We start from the raw sequence: 23,969 nt of genomic DNA on the forward strand, positions 1-23,969 counted from the left end.
TCAAGGCCTGTAGCCTCCCCCGCCTGCAGCCGCCATGTTCATGCTCTTCAGCTTGTTGTCCTTCTTCCACTTCATCCTGCGGTTCTGAAACCAGATTTTGATCTGTCTCTCTGAGAGGCAGAGGGCATGGGCTATCTCGATCCTCCGCCTGCGGGTCAGGTACCGGTTGAAGTGGAACTCCTTCTCCAGCTCCAGGGTCTGGTACCGGGTATATGCAGTTCTGGCTCTCTTCCCCTCTGGTCCTGCCAAATCTTTTACAGTAAGAGAGGAAAAAACACGAGGTACAGTTCAGATGTTAAAAATAATAGTGCAAAAAAAAACTTTTTCTCACTACATCTCTCGCGTTTCTTGTGTTGCTTACATGGTTTCTGCAATCAGGACAGACGTCAAAGTTAGCATACGACTAAGTTTTAAATGACGCTTCATAGAGGCCAAAATCATTAAAAACAAGAAACTGAGAAAGACGCACACCTTTTCAACTGCGCCAATGCGGAAAGGAATTAACAGTAAAAAGACGCAAAATGTGCGCTATCTGATCATAAAAATAAAGAAAACTTAACAGGAAATTCTCATATCCTGCCTATATATCCAACACATTTTTAACTACCTTTAACTTGATATGCTATGTTATTAAATTAGCCCGTACCTGGTCAATGTTGACACTACTGAAAATTGGTAATACACCAGAACAGGTGAGAGGCGCATGTGGCGACACATGCCCCTTTGAAAGTATATGCATTCTCTGCTTTTAAAATGATTTATATCATATAGCTAATGTAAATCTGACATGTTCTGCTTACAGTTAAAAAGTCCCTGACTAGGATATAAGCATGAACACACCTTTGCCAAACAATAACACAGCGTCAGGTCTCTAAAATCAATACAGGACGGTTTTTTAAAAAAGACGTTTACCATGACTTATATGTAGTTTTCTCATCCACGGATATATCTGGGGCTGTGCTGAGTCGGTGACATTTTGAGGAGTTGTCGGTGCGCTTCCCGCGGGTTTCTCTTCCTCAAGGGGGGAAGCTTTGGACGCACAGTCCCGGCTGAGCAGCAGCGTGCCGCCGTTCGAACTCGAGCACGGGGTCGTTACAGAGTTCTTCACGCCTCGGTGTTGAGACTGACTCTCCGTGACCGGGGACGAGCTGGCGACCGAGGAGCACGGCAGTGGGTCAGGTGGTGGCGATAGAGACGATGTCCCGGTGCTGCTGGCGGACTGGGTGTACCTGACCGGCTCCACCGAGGGTGTCGTCGCTGCTGAGTGACTCGGGGAGTAGCCCTGCGTCCGCTCGTTGCCCACAAAGTGTCCGGTACCGGCCCGTCCGATTGTTAGGTCCATCCCGTTGTAGCCATAGCCGTACCTGCTGGAATGCATGGCTGTGGAGTCTCTGTATTGCTCGTTTTCCGTGCTATGGTTTCCATAATTATGTAACTGGAAGTCCGCGCCATTGGGATAGCGACCGCAGAATGAGTTCACAAAATAGGAGCTCATTTGTTGACAATTCCACCGTTTGCTCGTTGTCGGTATTGCTGTTGTTTTTTATTGTTTTTGAAGGTAAAACAGCATAAACCTGTGTGCTTGATTTGTGGCTCTTATGGTTTAGCGCGTCCTATAGCACCCTTGCACAATTTATGATGAATTATGGAAATGAGTGGGACATGGACTTGATTCTCTCTTACGTAGGCACCCAAATATGGGGTACGGCGGAGAATCACGTGCTTTTGTTGACCAGTCGTAAATCCTGCTTGGTGACCTCCAGAGGTAAACTCGTGCACAGAGGAAATACTGGGTGGGATGTGAGGGTTGCGCGCCTCCATGCGCTCGTGGCTAGGGCAAACTGTGAGGCAGGGCTTCAGTGTTTTGAATTGTCGTCGTGCGCCATCCTCTGGCTCAACTGTTGCACTGCCTGTCTGCGGCGCAATCTGAGGCGTGGGCTCCACACGGGGGTCATTCAGAGGTTAACGACCATTGCGGCAAAAACCAACGGGCCCCTAAACAATACAACAAGTGACATGCTGAGAGTGCAATCTCTGCGAGGAAAGTGTACAGAAATAATTCGATCAGAATCTGTTGTGCATGTTATGATGGGCGATGAGTGCAAATAGTCTGCGCAGTTAATAGAATAAAAGCCCATTCAAAACAGGGCTTTTTCCACACTCTTTTCTTCTAATCATAAAACAAGTGAACAAGCACTCATGCGGGAAAAGACTAATGAATAAATGTTTGGGGAAAGATAAAAGCGAAGCACCATGTTGTCGACTAATATGACAAAGAGTGCCATTCAAGGCCTGTCCTTTATGCCACACCGAAGAATTATAACTTTAAATATAGGCTATATATGAAGACACGTAAATACACGTTACTGTCTAATCTAGGCTGTTTAGAATTTAACGATTCCAAACAATAAGTCCCAAGATGATATTATAAGCGTTTTGCATGTGACCCACACTTTATTACGCTCTCGTTTCAATGCGAATCATCGCTCAGATTGACTTTCAAGCAGTCAGTATGTTACAAAATTGCAGTTTTAGTTTTTTTTTTATGTTTGCGAGATATCAACACAAGATCGAAACACGATGTGGAGTTCTCTGCAGTCACTCTGCAATGTAAAGAAACCCAAGAGACATTTGAAATCAGAAAAAATCGAAAAGGGAAGGGATTAATGGATAAAACGAAGCCGATCCATTTGAAATGTTTAATGTGAAATAACCATAACCTACAGATAATAATTCGTATTTTTAGTTGTGCTGTAATCGACACTTTAACCAGAGGCTACAGAGGCAGCATCCCATGATTTTGTGTTCCTTCTCTCCCACTTCCAAAAAAATTTCAAGAAGGAAGAGTAGTAGGAATTTTGAAACAGTTGTTTAATCGATCGATTATAATCGAGCACTGAGAAAAAGGAAAGATGATTATCAAAAATGCTTTTAAAAATATCAAGTCGTTTGACGATTTTATGTTTTAAGAAAATCATTTTTTATATAGACACATATTTTTTGAACAGTGATATCTCTCCAGTATTCTGGCCGTTGCACTTATTTGCAATGTAATGCAAAAGTGTAAATCTGCTATTGTCCATGTTATTTTGAGCAGCATTAGAAAAACAGGAAGATCCGCACAGAGCCAGGTTTATGCACGGAGCCTGAATGGAGGCTTGGCGCCTCGTGCAGTGCTCTCCGTTTGGTGTTCTCCTTGTGGAATTTTTATGGCACCTCCGTCTCTGGAAGGAGCGACTTGTCCTCTGCTTCCCCTCTAACATGCCATTTCTCCAGAGCAGCCCCTTTACCCAGCACAAGCCCAATCATGTGTTACTGACAAAAACAGAGAGATATAGATTATTTATTCTGTCCCAGGTATGTGTACCCTTTGCGGTAACAGACCCCCAGAAGGCACAACATGAGGAAGGGTGAATACCGGGCTCCCACATCCAGCGGGCCCACAGTAAGAGAAGACCTACGGAGTGAGTGTGTGTTGGCTAAACAGACATGCTCCAACAGCTGATTTATGGCTGGCCAATGGCAACAAAGTTCCCACGAAAATGATTTCCCCCAGTCGAGCCAGGACACACCCAGGAGGAACTAAATAAGGACCAAAAAAAAAAAAAAAAAAGGAGAGGAAAGGAATGAGTGCGCCCTGATGTCAAGCGTGTGTTTCTGGGAGCGATGGGACCACTGCCGCAGGAAAAACAGGAGGGCAGTGCACTCTGCAGGCGCCCTCACACACCAGCACTCGTGAGTCCAAGAGTATACAAATAAAACATCCTCATATCTTAATTTACGCCTGCCTAAATATCATTACGCACGGCTGAAACACCGCTCACAGTGGCCTCGGTGAGGCTAATTATGACATTACATTATTATAGAGCACGATGAGCAGAGCAATTCCAATTAATAGTAGCAAACACACTCTTTACCACAGAAAGAGTTTCACACTGGAGGAAACAGCAGTCAAACCATATACAGCAAATAACGTTTTCACACCACATCGATGTAGAACTAGTATTTTTACAAAGAAACAAACGGAAAATAATCAATCTTACACGCAAAATTATGCAAACTGGACGCTGATCATTAAACTGGCTGCATTTAACTATGCATTCACCTTTGAACGATTGAAATCTTGCAAAAGAAATCTCTTCATGCGTTGCATTTTAGATCTTCCGAACTTGGTTGCTTGGCCGACTCATAATTTATAGCACGACAAAGATCACTGCAGAGTCACAATAGGCCTGTAGTATATCAGGCTCTCTGACTGACTGCGCTTTATGTTGTAAGGATGCGCAAAGACAAAGCGCAAAATAATCATTTCAAGGAGAACTGTTTGATATTTTTAAACTTAATTGATAGGGACGTTCCTGCATAAGTCAGAGGTCATTAACGTGGTAAAATAATCTCGTTTTGTTCAGTGAAAATGATCATATTTTATCAGTGTACGGTCACACATGCACACATATGAAGCACATAACTTTGAAGCATTCCGCATGAACACAGAGACAGAACAACTCGCTGTCATTTCCATGTCTGGTTGGAAATAGAGGTCGACAAGTCTAGTGACCGCTTGCAGAAAAACAGGCAGAGCTGCAAACCACAACACCCCCAGTGTCTCCACAGGAGGGCGTCAAAGAGCACATCATTTGGCCACCGTCCACCCAATGAATTTTGCAGGCGAAAGCCCATCCCCATTCAAATCCAACAACAAACAAATAAGGTCCTAACAGCATGCAAAAGCCAGCAAGAAGATCAAGACAGTAGCAACAGCGGTATTAAAGGAGATCAAATTCCCACTCAGATGGATCATATTAGCCACGTAGCATCGGCCATCCACACCATAATAACAATAACACAGGATTTAAACTTCTGCATGTTTAAACAAAAAACACAAATGAGGCGTAATGTAAAAAAAAAAAAAAAAAAAAAAAGGTTATATATTGCCGAAGTTGCCTACGCCGCATATTGATCAAAGAGTAAACACATGCAAGTGTCAGTGGTCTTACCTTGTGAAGGTTTCTGCTTGTAAACACGGGGGATGAGGTAGAGGGAGGCGGCAGGTGCAGACGGCCAGGAACGAAGGGAAGGATCCGACTCAGTCCCCTGACGGAAACTGGGGCTCCCGGGGGTCAGTGACGCACCGGGGCTCCTTCCACTCATCTTGCCAAAACGTGTCAGGAAAGCGACAGCAGGGCACCCAAACGATCCAGTCATGTCTCACACAACGCTCCTGTGTCTGCCCGACCGAGAGAAAAGTCCAAACTCCAAAAAAAAGACATAGAAGGTCGCGTCGTGGAAAGAGCCGCGTGGAAGCCGGAGACCGTTAAATGAAAGGCTGCTCTATTCCGCTATTGGAAATTATATATAAAAAGTTCATGTTCATGGCTCCCTGTCACGTGACAAGCTGTGGCCAATAGGAAGACGAGCCGGGTCGTAAAGTTGTATTGCTATGTTGTAAATTTTCATAAACAACAACGGATTTATGACCCAGCGCTGGAGGGAGAGATGGGGGGGGGGGGGGGGGGGGGGGGCTGGGGCAGGTCACCGTCAGGCGCCATCTTACAGAGAGGAGAGGGAATGCAGAGTTCAACAGTAATTTCCCTTCATCTGCAGCCTGCCCCATCTCGCATCCTCATAGCTCACATTCCCCAGCACCACTGTTTACCTAAGCCTCATAATGGACTGCAGCATTCATTACATGCAACCTCATATTGACCACGGTGAGCGGCACTTAGTGACTCTGAGCTACATATTATCACTCCACCGGCGTGTAATTGCTGTGATTATTATCATGTCTGTCGTGGTTACACAGTGCTATGTTCGCAAATATTGAATGCAAGCAGGCAGACGGCTGAAAGCTAATTGTTCTTGTTTACAGAATCAAGACATCCCCAGAGCTTTAAGACGTTTTGTATTTATTTGTTCACATATTAGTTATAATTCACATTGAAATCGTGGGCACTGAATCTAAATATGTCACAGTATTTGCACATGTTGGATTACAATAGTTAACTCAAGGCACGCTAAAAAAAATAAGCTGAAATGTAATACCGTCTAAATGAAAGTGCATGCATTTACTGTTGGCATTCACAAACACGTATTAAATTTTTGTGCCTGATAAATCTGCCTAAATGAAATGGAACATTTTTCAGTATACGGCTAAGACTTGAAAAAGTTTAACGTTAGGGTGTCTCCTTTTTACAGTATAATAAGCAATAAGTTGGCTTTCTAGGAATATGAGGTAGGTTGCACAAGTTCATCCGCAAAAACAAATATTTCTGTCACTCCTGGGATGGATAGAGGCTCAATAAGTATTGAAAACAGGCATATTGACATTGTGATAGCCTCAGCAGTGATAATAAAATAACAAAACGATACAGTGGTACATTAACGGAAATCTATAGAAGCACCTAAATCACAGCTGGAAGCGTTGAACTAATAAAACACTCACTTTTAATTAGCCTTTATTCAAAGTAAGGCACATTTGCGCAAAATGTTGTATTTGTTCCCTTCAGAAAATACAACCGTCTGTGGAGAAAATATATTCGAATAAGGTGGAAGATAACAATTAACATCCGTTCCAACTTGCGTTGAATCGCTTGTGTTTTTAGGTAGTTTTTCGTTAAGGAATGTTGATTCAGCGGTGCACTGAGGTTAAATTACATATCGTATTGCAGATATAAAAATATAGTTTAGATAGGTAGTTAATGTCGCTGTTCATTTCATGCGGAGCCTTTTATGCAGTTTGGAGTTTAAATGTGGGATACAGCCTACTGTTAAATGCTTATCACATAATTGCCCTCAGCTGTCAATTGATTAATCAGCCTACAAAGCTCTTAGTGCATGAATGTACGTGAGAATTAATCTCAGATATACCTCTAACCCACTCTAAACCCGTGCGTTTCTTTCACTTCATGCTCTGCCTGTCTGTCTCTTTCGTTACTTCGCAGCCGTTTCTGTCGCCAAACCGACGCTCGGGGTGTCTCCAGCTTCGGGCTCTCCGGTCTCTGACACCGCCTGAATGTCACCGTCCTTCGTCCCTGGAGGGATCGTCACCGGCTCCTCCTTGTTGTCCTTCTTCCACTTCATCCTGCGGTTCTGAAACCAGATTTTGATCTGTCTCTCTGAGAGGCAGAGGGCATGGGCTATCTCGATCCTCCTCCTGCGGGTCAGGTACCGGTTGAAGTGGAACTCCTTCTCCAGCTCCAGGGTCTGGTACCGGGAGTAGGTCTGCCTCCCCCGCTTTCGGCCTGGATCTGTGGAAGAGAAGCAGCGCTAGCTTTATATAACTCTGGTCAAATGTTTGTTTTGTTGTTGTTGTTTTTTTTATTGCTTGTAGGAAATATAATGCTGCATGAAGTCTTCATTAAAGTGGTGTTGAATCTGGTGCTGACAATAAAAACTTGCAGTTGAAATTATTCTGGGACTCGTCCATTTATTTGTGATTGCACAATTAATTAATTAATTGTGGCGCATATTTCTACATTACACCCTGCACACACACACACACACACACACACACACACACACACACACACACACACACACACACACACACACACACACACACACACACACACACACACACACACACACACACACACACACACACAAAATTCAGTAGGGGATTTTTTTTTCTGCTTCTATTTAAAGCAGTCCTGCTGGGATCTTTGGCCCATGCCTCCTTTGATACTCTGCATGTCTTTCCAATTAAAAGCCAGTGTCGTTCTGCGCACCGATGGGGCCATAAGTAATTAGATTACAAGCCAAACACCTTCTCCTTCGAAATGATAACAAATGCTAATGTTTCAAATCGCTTGCATTCTAAATCCACTTGACTTTTTTATGCAACCGACAATAGTGGTGCATATTGATCCAGCAATGTATACAGACGAGTTTCAGAAAATACCATATAGCCTCTGCAGTGCAGACCCAATTAGAAAGGAGCTGTGGAGTGCAAGAGAACTGATTTACACAACAGGCCGGTCTTTTTTTACAACCACAAAGGGGAGAAGAGGCTATAAGAGTAATAGGAGTGCAGAGAAAACCCCCAGCGGCAAGGTCTCTGCGTACTGAACACTCAGGAGCGCCGGCCAAATGAATTTATGGCCGCAGAACTCATTAGTTGCGCAATAAAAGTTTTACGATTCTTTCCATGCAACACCAATGGCTTCACGAAATTAATTGAACCACTAACGGCCAGTGGAAGTATCCCAATGTTTTGTAAAAGCATTGACCTGAGGGCTCTGAAAAAGCAGATAAAGCGGCACGATCAGCACATACCTGATGCTCTCATCCAGGGGTACATCCGGTATTGTTTGTCCGGCGGCGAGGTGAGAGGTCCCGGCTCCGGATGGTAGCAGCTGTCGCTGAACAGGCGGCTCTGGTCAAACAGGCTGCAGTGCAGTGTGTGCGCGTCCTGGCCCTGGCCATAGCCCGAGGTAAGCATGGGGCGGCTCTGGTATACTGCATTATTAACGCTGTAAACCCCAGACAGGGACGGTGCAAACGCGATGGCCGCAGCAGTCCGAGCCGAGCCATAGTCCTCTCCACTGGGTCCAATACTGCAAGACGCTCGCTCTGCGTTAGGGAAGAGAGAACTGGCCGCAGTATATTTGCTAAGAAGACCGTCCACATAATAAGAACTCATATTTTTTCTCTCTGATTTGTTGGCCCAGAATCCTCAGTGTCGTTTTTACGAGGTAGTGTGATATATGACAGCAATACACCCTAGATTTACACCAAACCCCATTTTTACTCTCGACCAAGGAACTCACCCACGTGATTCGGGCCTGGCCGCTCTCATCCAATCAGCAGGCAGAGACAGATTTCATGATGGCGCAGTACTGCAGAGTGGGATTAACACTTCACACACACAAACACACACATACATACATATAAACACACCCCAGAGTAACTCACACAATCCCGGTGATCAAGAGGTAATTTACGCAAATAGAGGTCATGTTTACAACACTTATTTTACTGCTTTACGAATAATAGTCCACCTAAAACCTTTACTTTTTAATTTCATGTATTTTCGCGGAAAACTTTTAACCTTATAGTTTTAGAGGTGCTTATCTAAACTCACCCAATAACAGGCTACACTAATATATAGTAACTAATGATAACTGGCTATAATATCTATAATCAAAATAAATAATTATTCCAACAGAAAGTGATTTTGTTGGTTTCTCTTGCGTTTTAACACAGTCTCGTGTTACTATACATACATATGTATATATATATAAACAAGTGTGTGCGTGCGCGCGTGCGGGCGGGCGGGCATGTGTATACTGCAATACTTTGAATATCTTAGGTATCAGTATCAATAGTGCAAATAGTGCAGTAGTGCATCCACGCTGTGTTGATACATTCTATTTGCTTCCTGTCTGGATTCATCATCATAGTTTTATGTGCACTAAAACTGGATTTACGAGGTGAGAGTTTGGCAGGGATAAAATTAAACATGCTCTAATTGCAGTTGCAAATAATAGCTATAATATTACTACTACTACTACTACTACTACTACTACTACTACTACTATGACTACGAGGACGACGACGACAATAATAATAATAATAATAATAATAATGACTCATTGTTTTCACACTGGTATTGCCATGTTACCAAAATGGTTCACAAATGAGAAATAAATGAGCAGAAAGCTTGCCCACACTGAACACACATAAAGACATAAAGATAAATGGCCAGAATTGAAATAAAAAATGTATTTAGTACTATCATCGTTGTTGTTATTACTGCTGCTACTATTTATAATAATAATAATAATAATAATAGTTATTATTATTATTATTATTATTATTATTATTATTATTATTATTATTATTATTATTATTATACACAGTGAATTCGTTATATTCTTTGTGAACCTGCTAAACTATTGATTTTAACTTCACAGCTCTGTCAGCCGGTTATGTTTTGTTTATTGTAATTAAACTGCTGGAAAGGTGCAGCTCAGTTACTACAAGAAAACTGACATGATCTATATTCATAAATGCTGTGAGAAAACCCGTTCACATTTCATCTAGTCTTAACAATACTGCAATTGAACAACTTAAAATGAAAGCCGTATAAAAACATCCCAGAAGCAAGATCCTCTATCTGGGGTTAAAAGCAGTTCTCCATAGCTCGCTGCATGCAGGTGTTTCATTCCAGAGGCGCAGCTTCTGCGCTGAGACTGTAAAAAGGTGTGAAATCATTTTGCTGGACTCTTTAAAATGTTACTACTGTTTGTTCCCCGGTGCTGGTTCATTAGGGACGAGTATTAAAAGTGGTGGAGTGATGTTGTGGAACAGTGTCGCCACCCTCTGGGGGCTTGCAGGGACTGCAGGATGGGACGCATCAGTGCGCAGGCGTTTCTCATTTCTGCTGCATTTCGGGATAAAGTGTCAAGATAAAAGTAAGAGAAATGACGCTCAAAGGTAACTTTCTGTTTCTCGGTTGTGATTTTAAGCAAAGCTGTCTCCAGACAGACTCTTCCAGATGTATTTCGAAAAAGCATCGTGTATAGGCCTGCCACTGTGTTTGAAACTATCTGCTGGCTTTATTGCTCCTTCTCCTTTAGGACGGGCCCAGCAAAGGAGCAGAGGGCGGAAGGTTCCCAGGTAGAAACAAAGGATCGCTCCAAATGACCGTGAGTCCTGCGCGTCCCCGTCGGGGAGAATCCAATAAAGCTGATCATTTCCGCTCGGCCTTTTGTCCAGAGCGCAGTCTCACAGAAAGAGAAGGAAAAAAACAAATGGGTGCCATTCTGGAAACGGCCTAATTGTGTCTGAACGGTCATAAAGCCATTAAAACTGGAATGCCAGACAGTATAGCAGACCAGGCGTTTTATTGCACTGTCTCTGGTGGAGTCTTTGAAGTTTGGGTCCATCTGCGTCCCCTAACGCGTCACAACAGCACTCCAGTTGGACTTAAGTCCGACTTACCTTCTAACTACAATGATCTATCCGTTTCTGTGCAGCCTTTAAGGTGAACTAAATGACCTGCTGTATCTGACAGAGCCGTGAATGGCCCCTATCCACCATCTGACTTAACAGCTAGCTCACATTGGATTTGCTGCTTCTCGTATTCTCTTTTCTGTCTTTGTGCCAAATATTTTCTCCAACGTGCAGAGACTTGAAGCGGCCTCAAAAACGCAGAGGCCATATTTAAAACTAGACCTCTTTGATATACTATTTGAGCTCACGTTGCGTTTTAAATCCAATATTATGTTATATTTCACTATAATTAATTGGAAAAAAAAAACCTCAGTTCTCGGTTTAAATTGATGTTATGCAGATTGGCGCACATGACGGAGCTTTAGGCTGAGCGGCCTTGTCATATCTGAGCGGAACAGGAACACATTCGGCTGCATTATTTTGGGCTTCAGCTGTTGAAGCCCTCGATGTCTTTTTTTGTTTCGTGTCCTCTCGCCTCGCAGCGCTTTGCACCCCATAAAAGGTTATAGCGGTAATTGTCTTTTATGGCTGTATACAGCTAACAACATCCTCTGCCAAGACGCAGCTCTGTCCCCAATCCAGAACACACACACACACACACACACACACACACACACACACACACACACACACACACACACACACACACACACCTATAGGTGTGTGCGTTTTAATTAGTGTGTGTGTGTGTGTGTGTGTGTGTGTGTGTGTGTGTGTGTGTGTGTGTGTGTGTGTGTGTGTGTGTGTGTGTGTGTGTGTCCTCTGAAAATTGAAATGCGTGAAAATATTGACAAAATCATGTCAACGTGTTAATTGGTGCGATGGTCAAATATCAAATTATATATCTGTATATTTTCTTAATGTATTTTTGTGCACGTGCGCGCGCGCGTGTGTGTCAAGTTGACAGCAGGAACCGCCATATTTTTCGCACCAATAAAGACTTTTTGTGCAGAAAAAATTCATGAATTCAGACATGATGAAAACAAAGACTGTTATTCATTTCGGACTGAGCCTAGAATGAAATAAGAGCGTAACGTGCATGCATTCGCAGATATAATTTGTTTTATTTAATAAATAAAGTACAAATTACATTTGTGAACCAAAAGTCAGACGGTCAGCAGACCGTGAGGTATTCAATAAGTAGCCTACAGTGTTTATTTTAATTTTCTCCCACTAACAAACGTTATACTTTCAAAATGTTACTCCCTGAAATTCATAGTTAAGCATCTAATGCAAGCAAACCTACTCTAATCAGTCATCGAAAGAAAAAAAAATAGGTTATTGTAGGTAGTTGAAAGACATAGGTAGTCAATCGTGTCATGTAATATAGCGTCCATAACATCATTTAATTTAGTTTTAGCCTATAGCATTTTCTGAAGAGGCTTTCTGAGATTTATGCACCTAAAACGCGATCAGTCTGTTTCCTACGGCTCCAATGTGAGATTCAAACTCATGATCATCATAGTTCTAGCAGTGAGGGAGAAACAACGATAAAAGTCATACATTTTACAAACTATACGCTCAGGTGACTCTGAGATAGACAACAAATAGAGCTACAAACCAGAACACACACAGCTAGAAACATCCATACACAAACAAGCACAGGGACCAGGCCAACTAATACACAGAACGAGGTATTATGTTAAATCAACATAAGAAAGGAATACATTTAAAAATAAAAAAACAGTGGGCACTGTTAAAATTGTGCAATAGGCTATAAAGGTAGTCGCATCAAACTGAAGCCCAACATGCTTTTTTTTAACAAGACAAATAAGCCTAACAGCTTCTGTTATATAGAACAATAAGACAATGAAGTTTTAAAAACAAGGTCCAGCAGAGTTAAGAGCTTCTGCACACAGAGCTCGCTAACAGCCTAAATACTGTGAATCTACGCTTCAGTCACTCATCTTTCGGTGCGCCGTCTTTATTAAATTTCTTCATCTTCATCCTGCGGTTCTGGAACCAGATTTTAACCTGTCTCTCGGTGAGGTTTAACAGCCTCGCCACCTCGTACCTACGGTCCCTGGTCAGGTAGGTGTTAAAGAGGAACTCTTTCTCCAGCTCCAGGATCTGGTGTTTGGTGTACGGACAGCGCTTTTTTCTCGTGGCACTCGCGTGGAGCCAGTTGGACACTGGGTTATCTGGAAAGAGTGGGGTGGTGTGAGGGCCCGGTACCGAGTGACCAGATGTAGAAACAAACATCACTCATTAAAAAAAATTATATATTCTCATATATGGAGAGATAGATGAGAAAAATGTCTACGCATGTAAACGCATCCAAATTCAACTCCCCCCTATTTCTTTCTCGTGCTCACGTTCACTTAAAAAGCTGCAAAGGTTATCTAATATAGCAATGGGAGCTGGGCCATTAACAGTCCCCATAAGGAAATGGCACGTTCAGAATGGCATCTGTTCAGACGCGCACCCCCATCACGTACCCCAATCCTCACAGCTTTATGTGGTATAAATAGTAGGCTATAAACATACATGACTCTGCAGCGACTTACTTGGATCGAGGCCCGGTTTCTCCTCAGCTTCCCCGCTCATGTCGCCTGCCTGGCCGGTCTGTAAGTCCTTTTCCACCGGTGATGCCGTCGCCACCGTCCCGTTGGCGTAATCAGAGAGCAGCAGCGCCGTGTGGGAGCTGGGCAGCGCGCCGTCAGCTCGCGTCCCCAGACCCTCCGGTTTGATTCCGTAGTGATGGGTCGGCGGTAATCCGGCCATGGGCAGGGAACCGGACATGGGCTCCAGCAGCCACGACTGATAGCGGGTATCTGTATCTGCACCGACCGGGCCTTGGGGATGCCCATAGTGGTGATGATACACAGAGGAGACGGTGCCTGGGAACTGCGCTGGAACGTGGCTCCATGACGGCCCGAATACTGGCGGTTTGGACGGGAAGGTGCAGGTTCCGAGCTCGCTGTGGTCGCCGATGGAGGCGGACTGTCTTGCGTGCTGGAGCCCAGGACCGGAGGGGTATCTCGGCGCAGAGAGCTCCTCGCTCTCGGGCAGAATGAGGGAATCGACGTAGTAACTAGTCAGTGTTCCGGATGTCGACATGGCAGAAAAATTGTACGTTCACATGTACGCAGTCATACAACAGATACATGCAAAGGCAAAACGCGCGCACACACACCACACACACACATACACACGCAGTAAACCCAGCCTCACAAAATAACAATGTGGAGAAATCAAGTAGCAACTTGGCCCCACAGAGAACTACAGTGGGCTTGTAGTGAGGAGTCAGGCTGCCATGCCATTGGGTAGCAGACACACGTGATCATAAAGGCTGAACAATAAAGGATAAATCAATCCCTTTGGTCATTAAATACTCACCCGCTCTCTTATAACAACCTCTAGTTTTAAAGCTAAGAATTATCAAGGTATGAGTTAGATCTGCTATCTGTAAAACGGAAAATATGAATGACTGAATAAAAAAAAGCCATTTACAGCATGTTACCCTACTGCTGCTGTGAAAAGCCCTTCTTGGTTATCCAAAACGATACAGTATGTTTTTGGAAACCTTATTTTACGAGGAACTTTATAGGACACGTAAGCACCCTACCATTGCTGCTCACCAAAACATATTTTAACCACCACTGTATTAAAGAAATGTAGCCTCTCCAAGATGAAACAACGTGTGCACGTCAAATTCACAACTACAAATTACATTCTTTATTATTTTGCTCTTTTTCGGCTTCTTCCAATGTCCGTATATGCTTTTTTTCTGGCTTCAAGCATTTAATACATTTTACAGACAAAAATGACATGCGGGTCTCATCTTACCTTAAACTGATTTATTTTCACTTTAACATTTAGCAAGACAAGATAGGAATATACGTATAATGCTACATGGTCTTATTTTTCTACAATAACTGCATTCCGTGATGTAGACATGGACATTTCATCATCATCAAGTTTTGGAGCTACATCCGCATCCAACATCTAGTAATCCACATAATATCATATGCACAGATTTAACGAGGATAATATAGGACTATGTGCATTTCTCATAGTTGACAAAGAAATCAATAAACATGAGGTATATTTCTGCAGATTGAAAAATATTTTATTTTGAAAATTCTAAGCAGATTAACAACAAGGTTGAGGTTATTCCCAACTTTGTTTTGTTAGTTACACTTTATTTAGTTAGTTCAGTTCTTTTTTTTTTTCGGCTATAGCTGCGGTGTCAGAGCATTTAACAAATAAAATAACACTAACATTTAGTGACTGCATGTTGTAAAATATTAAAAAAAAACAAAAAAAAAAACAGGTGTGTTACCAAATGACGGCAAAAATAGAAAATAAAAAATAAAAAAAAATTCCCAGAATAGCAGATTGAAACGAGTAAATTGAGCTGAATAAATATTGTGTGTATGTATTACTCACTCACTGAATTGATGCAGATAAGCAAATATTTATTAAATATTTTCTAAACAGCAAAGTGGTGGCGGACCCCGGTTTCCCCGAGCTAAACCTGCCGTTTAACCCGCTGATTATTTACACCGCCGTTATCACTTGTATGGGCCTCTATATGCCGCTATCATCACCGCCATCAACAAATTAACTCGAACGCCTGTTTGCAGCGTGTGCCTCGGTGTATCGTTACACTTAAATAGGGCTAAAAATATGCTTAATGTGGTGCTTGTGGTTTCCTCCTTTTAAAATGAAATGGTGCGAGGAGTGGCGAACACAGCAGCACGTTTAATATACACGGAGTGATCGAGACTGTAAAATGCAACAAATAATTACAATTAATTCATTGATAAATACTAAGAAAATCCAGCGTTGTATGTGTTGACGTGAAAAGAAATTGATATAAATCTAACTGGGGATTGGTCGAAATTTTCGGTGAGCACAAAACGTGTTTTGCAGAAAATATATTGATGAAACACAATAATCACAGTATATTGAGAATGTGTGCGCATTCCAGAAAGAAATAACTTAAAGCCAGCGTGGATTGGGCTGAATGTGGTGGCCTTGTGCACATCCATAATATCCTAAATCTCAGCTCACGTTGCAGATCACGTCCACAACGCAGCAACCTTGAGTTCTCACACATTACGCTGCGTGTTTTATTTATTACCAGCAAATAAACGTAGAGCTTGGCCAACACCCCACAAGGCCACAGGCAATTCAACACGCAGTAACACTCGTACCATTGCATTTAGAAGTGGAGCACAGAGAGGGGGAAAAACGCACAAGCTGTCCATGATGTGCATTTTAGTTCCAAGCTATCACCTCACTGGTACTTGCGCATTATTTGGTCAGCAGACTTCAAACAAGCCGAGGGGGGAAAGGAGCGGCTGTGCGCCTATTTGTGCACTAAAAGTTAGAATAGACAAACACCTTCAGAGCAGGAAAAGACGCCACTATGCCAATGGCTCTCAGGCTGTAAACCTAAATCAGGGTGTTTTTTCACCCAGTTTACCGCAGGGGCTATTCACTTCTTTTGCCTCTGCAGATAACAGCCTGTCTGGCGGATCTAAATATCGCCATAAAGCCCTTCCCCTCCTTTTGTCTGAGCCACTATTGCGCAGCGGAAGCATCCGGTCTCATTGCCCACGGAGGTCGCTGTTGCCCCATTCACCTTCCCCTTCCCCTCCACTGCAGTGGTCGTAACCGAGGCCTTGTCTGGCGTGTCTGCGTCACTACTACTCACGGAAAACACTCGCGGATTTACCCTTAATCCCAAGTCCACGACGCATAGCGCAGCTCGGCTTTGATCACGTTTAAATTCAGCACACATGGCCGCTCGGTCTCATTTTAACGGCGAAACACAAGCGGAGAACTCTGAAGAAAACATTACAAGAGACAGGTTACGAATATGCACAACAACCAATCAACCCCCCGACCCTCCTCGATTTAAAAGACAGGGGGGGTTAGAATACGCTTCCATAACACCTCTCCACAATTTTCATCAAATCCCATCATCTTTAAGTCCCCGATTTGCTTTCCTTTCGGTTTCGATGTGTGTAACTGGGGCAATTAAGACAGTTTCATGTTGCAGAGTTAGAAATGTACCCCAACAACATGAAACTACCTAAACCACTCGACAGTCGATCCGGGCCTCAAGTGAAACACAAGCCAATTCATAATGCGCCGTGGTCCCGTCGTCAAGTGTCCAAATAAAGGTCTGTATTGAGAAAGTACAACTGTATTGTACACACTATAGAGTCGCTGCCACAAGGGCGTAAAATGGACAAATGCACAATGATAAATGGACTTACCCGATCCTGGAAATGTTAATCCCAGTATTCCCAAACTAAAGCAGGAGGTAATGTTTTATCCACAGTGTATCTGTACAGTTCAGATTTCTAGCTGAGTGCCGGGCCTCCTCTCCGTCTGAAAGGCTCTCCCACGACTGAAGCTGCTCTTAGAGGAGAGGGAGAAAGCTCATATACCAGCCAGTCATAAAACTCTACAATAGCCGGCTGGGCATGCAGCTAGACGGCTTATAGCCTAATATCTTAATTATTTCCGATGGCCATTACATTAGCCTCTAGAAACATTTCTAAGCTGGTTCGCAAAAAAGGGGGAAAAAAGAAGTGCAGAACCGTCATTGAGTGAGCCCATGTCACTTTGGATTGTGAATTTCAGACAAAGCCCCCTTTTCTGCTTCTGTTGAATACACTTTGCCTTTAAAAATCTATAAATAAACCCACAGTACAAAAATGCAAGCAGCTACTCCTCAATGCGAGCTGATAATTTATTAAGCATTACACAAAAACACAATATGTCATATGTACACAGAAATATACAATAAAAACGTTCCTCCTTCACTTTGCACGCCGCGTTCATGTAAACGTCCTCAATGCGAATAAAGACTCAACGTATACATTTAGCTCATACATAGAAGAGGCCTATATCATGGACTACTCTAACGCTCACAGGTGAATTACTCTTCCCTTGGTGATACATGGGCATTATTTTCCAGAGTAGTTTAAAATTGCTTTTAAAAAATGTAGGATAACTTTATACCATGCAATTCCAATTAAAATAAAATAAATTGATTATTGTTTCATTAAATTTCTAAAGGAGCAATGGGGATGGAAGTGGACGATTTAAGCCACCTTCCAGGGCACTTTTGAAAATTAATTTAACTCCACTTACACTACCCAACGATACGACAGGGGTGACAAAAACAGGTCGACATTACAAAAACACGACATCAGAAAACAATCAAATAGAACCCATAACATTCAATGTTTTCTCCTTTTCTTTTCTCAGTAGCTCACAGCGGTCGATGCGCTGACTTTAAAGCCTCTGGAAATAAAAGGAAGTTGTGCCCCACAGTGAAATGAGTCATTACGTGGACGAAGTGGCGAGAAAGAGTGGACGTCATTGATTCGCACCAATTTTCTTCGAATTCAACGTGATCACCTCGTTCATCACGAAAATCCGTAGTTGGAGGTGAGCTCTCGGATCCTGTTTTCCCGCGTCATTTTCTTCAGTTTCATCCTGCGGTTCTGGAACCAGATTTTGACCTGTCTGTCCGTCAGGTGGACGCTTTTACTGATCTCTAGGCGGCGCTCTCGGGTCAGGTACATGTTGAAGAGGAACTCCTTCTCCAGCTCCAGTGTCTGGTGTTTGGTGTACGGGCAGCGTTTCTTCCGGCCGCTTTTTGCTGTCAGCCAGTTGGCCGTGTTTTCACTTTTTGTGTCTCCTAAAGAAAATGGCAGATACATGGTTTTACGCACTGCAACATGAGGAGCTGGTGTGTGTGTGTGTGTGTGTGTGTGTGTGTGTGTGTGTGTGTGTGTGTGTGTGTGTGTGTGTGTGTGTGTGTGTGTGTGTGTGTGTGAGAGAGAGAGAGAGAGAGAGAGAGAGAGAGAGAGAGAGAGAGAGAGAGAGCAATGGAGAGTTGTATCGAGGAGTGTGTTTATGTTTATGGGTATACACACATTACGGTGACATTTGTGTGTGTGTGTGTGTGTGTGTGTGTGTGTGTGTGTGTGTGTGTGTGTGTGTGTGTGTGTGTGTGTGTGTGTGTGTGTGTGTGTGTGTGAGAGAGAGAGAGAGAGAGAGAGAGAGAGAGAGAGAGAGAGAGAGAGAAATAGAGAGTTGTATCGAGGAGTGTTTATGTTCATTAGCATACACACATTACAGTGACATTAGTGTGTGTGTGTGTGTGTGTATCCCTGTGTTATGCGTAAAGTATGGCTTCTTTAGATTTGGAGGTGAAAGGCCAGCAATAGAAAGAAAATATCACGTAACACTGCATATTGCACATTGTTCACCAATAGTCCAGTGGAACAGAAACATTATGTTTTTAACATAAAGAGTGAATAAATACAAACGCATGAAGGCACAGGAAAAAATACACAGGCTTATACTCATACATGTAGGCCCATGTTCAAGTATATTTTTACGCAGCGCACAAAATAAATAAAAGCTATAGGTATTCAAAACGTGTTATATTGTATGATTACATACGAGAAGAATTCCTTTATTTCACACAATACTTTAGGATTCTATTATTAAACCTGATCTAGCTTTACTCCATAATTCCTGGCAGGTTTTTCTTCATTTTACGCATAATATTTCCTTGCGTAATCATACACACATACATTATTCTAATGCATTTCCAGAATAAAAACTTTGATTATTAGACGTAGAGACAATATGTAAATGAAAGGTTTTCCTGCTCGTGTCTTGACTTGCCACTGCAGTTTAATCAGTCAAATGAAAGTGCCATTAAAGGTGCCATTAAAAAACCTCACTCTACCTGCTTTGCATGCATGCAAAATAGTGCGGGACCACATGTATGACGAACTGAAATTACCTTTAGTGGCTTTTGCTGGCCTCTCTTTGTCGTGTTCTTCTGTCTCCTCAGCTGAGGAGTCTTCTGCATCCGAAGAGTCGCGTGCCTCCTCGGTACCCGGTGCAGCGTGAGACTGCAGGTCGGCGTTTCCCGAGGACACGGGCTCCTCGGTGTTCCTCCCTTCATGCGCCGTGGCTGGAGCAGAAGTCGAGGTTGGTGGTGTGTGGAAGCGAGCAGGAGCAGTGGGGTGTAGGCCAAAATGAGAATGGGAAGGGTTCGGCTGGGGGCCGTTGGTGTTGTAAAGTTTATGAGAATGTGCGTGCGTCTGAGACAAGCGGAAGTAGCCCGGCACGGGCACTGAGCCCCCGCTGCCGCCGCCGCCATCGGTAACAGTACAGGAACTAGAGCCGAGGCCAGTTGACGTTAACCTCGAATATGTAAGATCTTCTGCGGTAGAGGCTTTAGGGCACTTCGACTGCTCATACAGACAGTAGGTGCTCTCTTCCTTAATGTTCTGCGGGAACGAGCAGGGCGCGACCTGGGGACCCACTGGGTGCTCTTGGTCCATTCGACATGACCTCTGCGCGTCCATCCACATCTCCATGCTGGACATGTACGCGCCTGATGAAACCATGTTTTGGGGACCCACATCGCTCCGCTTACCCATACCTGGGAAGTATCCATAGTTGTGTAGTCCGTAAGGCACTTCTGTGGCGGTGCTATGGGGCACGCACACCGCGCTCCCCGTGTAGTGACCTCCGCCGCTCTCGGAGCGGCCACTGATCAGAGAATCCACTAAAAACGCATTTCCTGACGGAGTGTCCGAACATGACATTATTGTGGTGTATTTTGGCGAGGGAAGAAGATAGCCCTTTCTGGCTGACATTTCTTGTGCAAAACATGCTGGATATGATTAGAGGCACCCCCCTCTCCGCCGTGCGGACTGTAAAACCAATGGAAATGCTGGAAGACGGACAGTCCCTCCCACTCCGCGGCTACGTAGCAGCCGGAGCGATATCCATCATGGAGCTGAGGTAGAGAGAGGAGACAGCACAGTAATCAGTGTGTTCCCTCATCTCGCCTTAATGCACCACCATTGCCCCGTAGAAGGGGCGAGGTCCCACGGAACAAACTTTAAAAACACATATTTATTTAAAAAAAAATGTATTTAAAAAGGAGAGGAAGCATTTCATTCAGAGATTCTAGACAGACGCTCAAAGAAAAAATAATAATAAAAAAACACCAGATGAGATCTGTAGCACTGATTTCCCTTTCCTACAAATTAAATGTTACCACGAATCTCAACAATAAGTGCAACACATTTAGAAGGATCAGATTTATACAATCTCACTCCCACAAACCGATACAGAACTCAGGTAAAAGTCGTGGAAGAGAAAATAAAACCCCTTCTCCTTAGAGTCACACTAAAACACAAGTATGTGCTACGGAGAGGTGGCCTTAAGGTGTAAAATCTAATTTCAAAGTACATGGCTGCAGAACCCGCCAACAAAGGCATGCAATAAGAAGCAATGGGTAATAAAATGTTTTAACTATAGGGAGATTTCGCCTTTAGCGAAATGACTTCGCAAGAAGCCGTTTTGGTGTGAAGACTAACGCTGCCTGCAGATAGAATGAGTAATATCAAAAATACATCTTTGCTTTTTTAGATGTTCTTCTATTTTTCCACAGGGAACGTCTCGGAAGTAGTAAATATCAAGTTTATCTCGTTGAACTGTCTTGGCACGCACCTAAAGACTGAAGTGTTGGACCAATATTGAATTATGTAAAATTAATTAACAAAGCTTTCCGCGTGTGCAAACAACGGGGAGCCGCTTTTCTGTCACCAACAATTACCAACAATACAAGTTACACTAACTAGAAAAAAATACCTTTACACAACAAATGAATGGCTTAGTGTTTGACGAATTACTGCATTATTAATTCTTCAAATAACGTATGTAACTGCATATACAGTAACTTCCTCTATTAGAGCCTATTTGGCGGTGGTTTTCTCTTAACGATATACAACATAACTTAATTTACATTTCACATTAAAAGATGAAAATCTAGGCTATTTCATAGATCTATTTGAAATCAAGATTTGTTTAAATCATGTTATTAGTTCTGTTTTTTTTTTTTTTTTGGTTGTTTTTGTTTTGTTATTTTTAACTAATTTGGGATATGGAAACGAGTTCAGCTGTGCACGACTAGTCATTACGCACAACGCAAGCAAAAGGTTAAACCTGCTTGTACTTTCCTGTCGGAACTAAAATAGAATTTTGTTGTCCACGGTGTGTAACTGCCTTTCTTATAAACAGGAAAATATGCAAACTGTGCTCAGCATAAAAATTCTAATTTGTTAAACTGCCAAGATATTGATCACGACGTTGAGAGGGAACAGGCGCAACGTGCTACAGTAAAGCAGGCATAGTGTTTGCACATACAAGTCATCCTGTCGGTCCAATTTGGGGCAATAAGGGCCACAATAAAACTCTCCTTCCATCTCGTAGTGTCCTTGGCCATGTGCACTCTATTGCTCTTTCCAGGTTGAAGTTAATCTCGGCCAGCTTTGCCATTACCAGGCCCAGGTGGCCGCTAGCCCCCCGGGTTTGTTTGCAGTCTGTTGTACTGAAATGAGCAAACTTGGGAGAAATTCATAAATTGAGCCCATTTAGGTTTTCAAACGCTCCCGTCATTGACAGCTCATTTATGTACACTGGCTTAGTTTTTTAGCGCGTCGACGGTGGACATTTGTCACTCCCTCCTGCTCAAAACGCACATATTTCAAATTACTTAAATGACTGCAAGTTGGTTGGCAGTTATTTATGTGTGTATGAATATAGTGCAATAGTCTATTTCAAAAGCAAAATGATATATTACAGAAATGCAGAAACTAAAGAACATTTTCTGCAGACAAGACAAAGGCCGCGCGCCGAGCATTTGCGCCTGTTTGGAAAATTCCCCCAAAAACCATAAAATAATTCATGTTAACCAACTAAACAAACTAACAGCATTAGATCCAAAGCATGTATTCTCTTCCCCACAGCGACCTGGTCCTTATGGGACATATGAGCCAGTAAAGGAAACTAAATACGTCAATTAATTATGTGTGCCCAGTATTAAATTGTTTTGGCCTGCACACTTCATGATGTTGTACTGGCACGGGAGCCTATCGATATCTTTGTGTTACAGTTATTAATTGTAGCTATTAAATCTTCATTTTCACAGCTGCCCGGCTATTATTTCCTCAAAACAGTTTACTCTGACCACTGGCTTTGATCCGGCCCATATAATCGTGGCCGAAGAGGCCGTTTCAGTCGTATCATGTTCGTCCCGAGTGCAGTTATGAACAATAATGCGGCGTTTTATTACATCCAGCGGAAGCATTTATTTTTCACGAGAGACAAAGGAGAAAGAGACTCGGTCCACACACATTAAGGTCCAGAGCAGCCACTCGCCACTTGGACTGACACTGATAGCCTGATAGTGCAGCTCTGAGTCCATGGCAGGAAGGAAAGGGAGACGCGATTGCTGCCCTATCACAATCAAATCGACAATTTTCTAATAGGAGCTTTTGTGCACTTGGCACGTAGAGAGAGTGATGTGTTTTGGAAAGACGTCAAATGTCGTTAGTGAATTTCTTTGAAGAGGAAGAAGACCAAGAAGAATGAGCATACAAAGCCAGCTGCTGTGATTTAAGAAGAGCTCCTTTAGCATGAGTACCATCTGGAAAAGGAAATCATTTGTTCCAGCGCTCACTGCTTACTGTTGCATCGTTAAGATACTTACTGTATCCATTTTTTATATATATAATTAAAGCAGACTCGCCCCGCCCCCTTCAAATCCAAAACATTTGTTGGTGAAATGGGACAGAGTTGCAGATCTCTCCAGGTACAAGCCGGCCATGCTATACTTCAACCATTAAAAAGCTCAAGTTCAGCAAAATGAATAGCACATGCAGCATGAAGCCTTGGCACAGATGTGTTGCCTTATTAGGGCCCCCAGGAAGACTTTCTCTACCGCACGGCCCAGTGAGCACCAGAGAGAAATGTGGAAACTAAACGAAAAAAGCCCCCCCCCCCCCCCCCCCCATTTGCAACTAGCAGGCCTATATATGCAACAGAAGAATCTATGGGCTAAGCATACAGAAGATCTGGTTTTGCCAAAGGGTGAGCTGTTCAAGCTCCAGTCTGTGTTAACAGCAGCTTTTACCTGCTTGCATTCGAGGTGAGCTTGGAGACGAAAA

The 23,969-nt window shown here is 43.1% G+C and overlaps 4 protein-coding genes across 4 annotated transcripts; all 4 read right to left on the reverse strand.

The window, feature by feature from the left end:
• hoxa5a (homeobox A5a) lies at window positions 1-1,495 on the reverse strand. Its single transcript, XM_070984934.1, has 2 exons — window positions 913-1,495; window positions 1-251 (listed from the first exon to the last, which is right to left on the reverse strand). The coding sequence occupies exons 1-2, from the start codon at window positions 1,493-1,495 to the stop codon at window positions 1-3; spliced, it is 834 nt and encodes a 277-aa protein (XP_070841035.1).
• A 5,435-nt stretch (window positions 1,496-6,930) lies between these two features.
• Window positions 6,931-8,641, reverse strand: LOC139346020 (homeobox protein Hox-A7-like). The gene is made up of 2 exons (XM_070984932.1): window positions 8,275-8,641; window positions 6,931-7,247 (listed from the first exon to the last, which is right to left on the reverse strand). The coding sequence occupies exons 1-2, from the start codon at window positions 8,639-8,641 to the stop codon at window positions 6,931-6,933; spliced, it is 684 nt and encodes a 227-aa protein (XP_070841033.1).
• A 4,214-nt stretch (window positions 8,642-12,855) lies between these two features.
• hoxa9a (homeobox A9a) lies at window positions 12,856-14,016 on the reverse strand. Its single transcript, XM_070984949.1, has 2 exons — window positions 13,464-14,016; window positions 12,856-13,097 (listed from the first exon to the last, which is right to left on the reverse strand). The coding sequence occupies exons 1-2, from the start codon at window positions 14,014-14,016 to the stop codon at window positions 12,856-12,858; spliced, it is 795 nt and encodes a 264-aa protein (XP_070841050.1).
• Window positions 14,017-18,350: 4,334 nt separating this feature from the next.
• Window positions 18,351-20,609, reverse strand: LOC139346196 (homeobox protein Hox-A10). Its single transcript, XM_070985149.1, has 2 exons — window positions 19,745-20,609; window positions 18,351-18,625 (listed from the first exon to the last, which is right to left on the reverse strand). Exons 1-2 carry the CDS (start codon window positions 20,607-20,609, stop codon window positions 18,351-18,353), a joined length of 1,140 nt encoding a protein of 379 aa, XP_070841250.1.
• Between the last annotated feature and the right edge of the window lie 3,360 nt (window positions 20,610-23,969).

The sequence above is a fragment of the Chaetodon trifascialis genome, chromosome 17 (genome assembly GCF_039877785.1).
Source record: "Chaetodon trifascialis isolate fChaTrf1 chromosome 17, fChaTrf1.hap1, whole genome shotgun sequence".
Lineage (NCBI taxonomy): Eukaryota > Metazoa > Chordata > Actinopteri > Chaetodontiformes > Chaetodontidae > Chaetodon > Chaetodon trifascialis.

What these genes read in the sequence shown, in the direction of transcription:
- LOC139346196 (XM_070985149.1), bottom strand. Translation starts at nt 20,609, where the DNA reads ATGTCAGCCAGAAAGGGCTATCTTCTTCCCTCGCCAAAATACACCACA. An exon ending in GCCAGCAAAAGCCACTAAAG is followed by an intron (nt 18,626 to 19,744) that starts GTAATTTCAGTT and finishes CATTTTCTTTAG; the next exon opens with GAGACACAAAAAGTGAAAAC.
- LOC139346020 (XM_070984932.1), bottom strand. Translation starts at nt 8,641, where the DNA reads ATGAGTTCTTATTATGTGGACGGTCTTCTTAGCAAATATACTGCGGCC. An exon ending in CCCCTGGATGAGAGCATCAG is followed by an intron (nt 7,248 to 8,274) that starts GTATGTGCTGAT and finishes TCTCTTCCACAG; the next exon opens with ATCCAGGCCGAAAGCGGGGG.
- hoxa5a (XM_070984934.1), bottom strand. Translation starts at nt 1,495, where the DNA reads ATGAGCTCCTATTTTGTGAACTCATTCTGCGGTCGCTATCCCAATGGC. An exon ending in AAAACTACATATAAGTCATG is followed by an intron (nt 252 to 912) that starts GTAAACGTCTTT and finishes TTACTGTAAAAG; the next exon opens with ATTTGGCAGGACCAGAGGGG.
- hoxa9a (XM_070984949.1), bottom strand. Translation starts at nt 14,016, where the DNA reads ATGTCGACATCCGGAACACTGACTAGTTACTACGTCGATTCCCTCATT. An exon ending in GAAACCGGGCCTCGATCCAA is followed by an intron (nt 13,098 to 13,463) that starts GTAAGTCGCTGC and finishes CACTCTTTCCAG; the next exon opens with ATAACCCAGTGTCCAACTGG.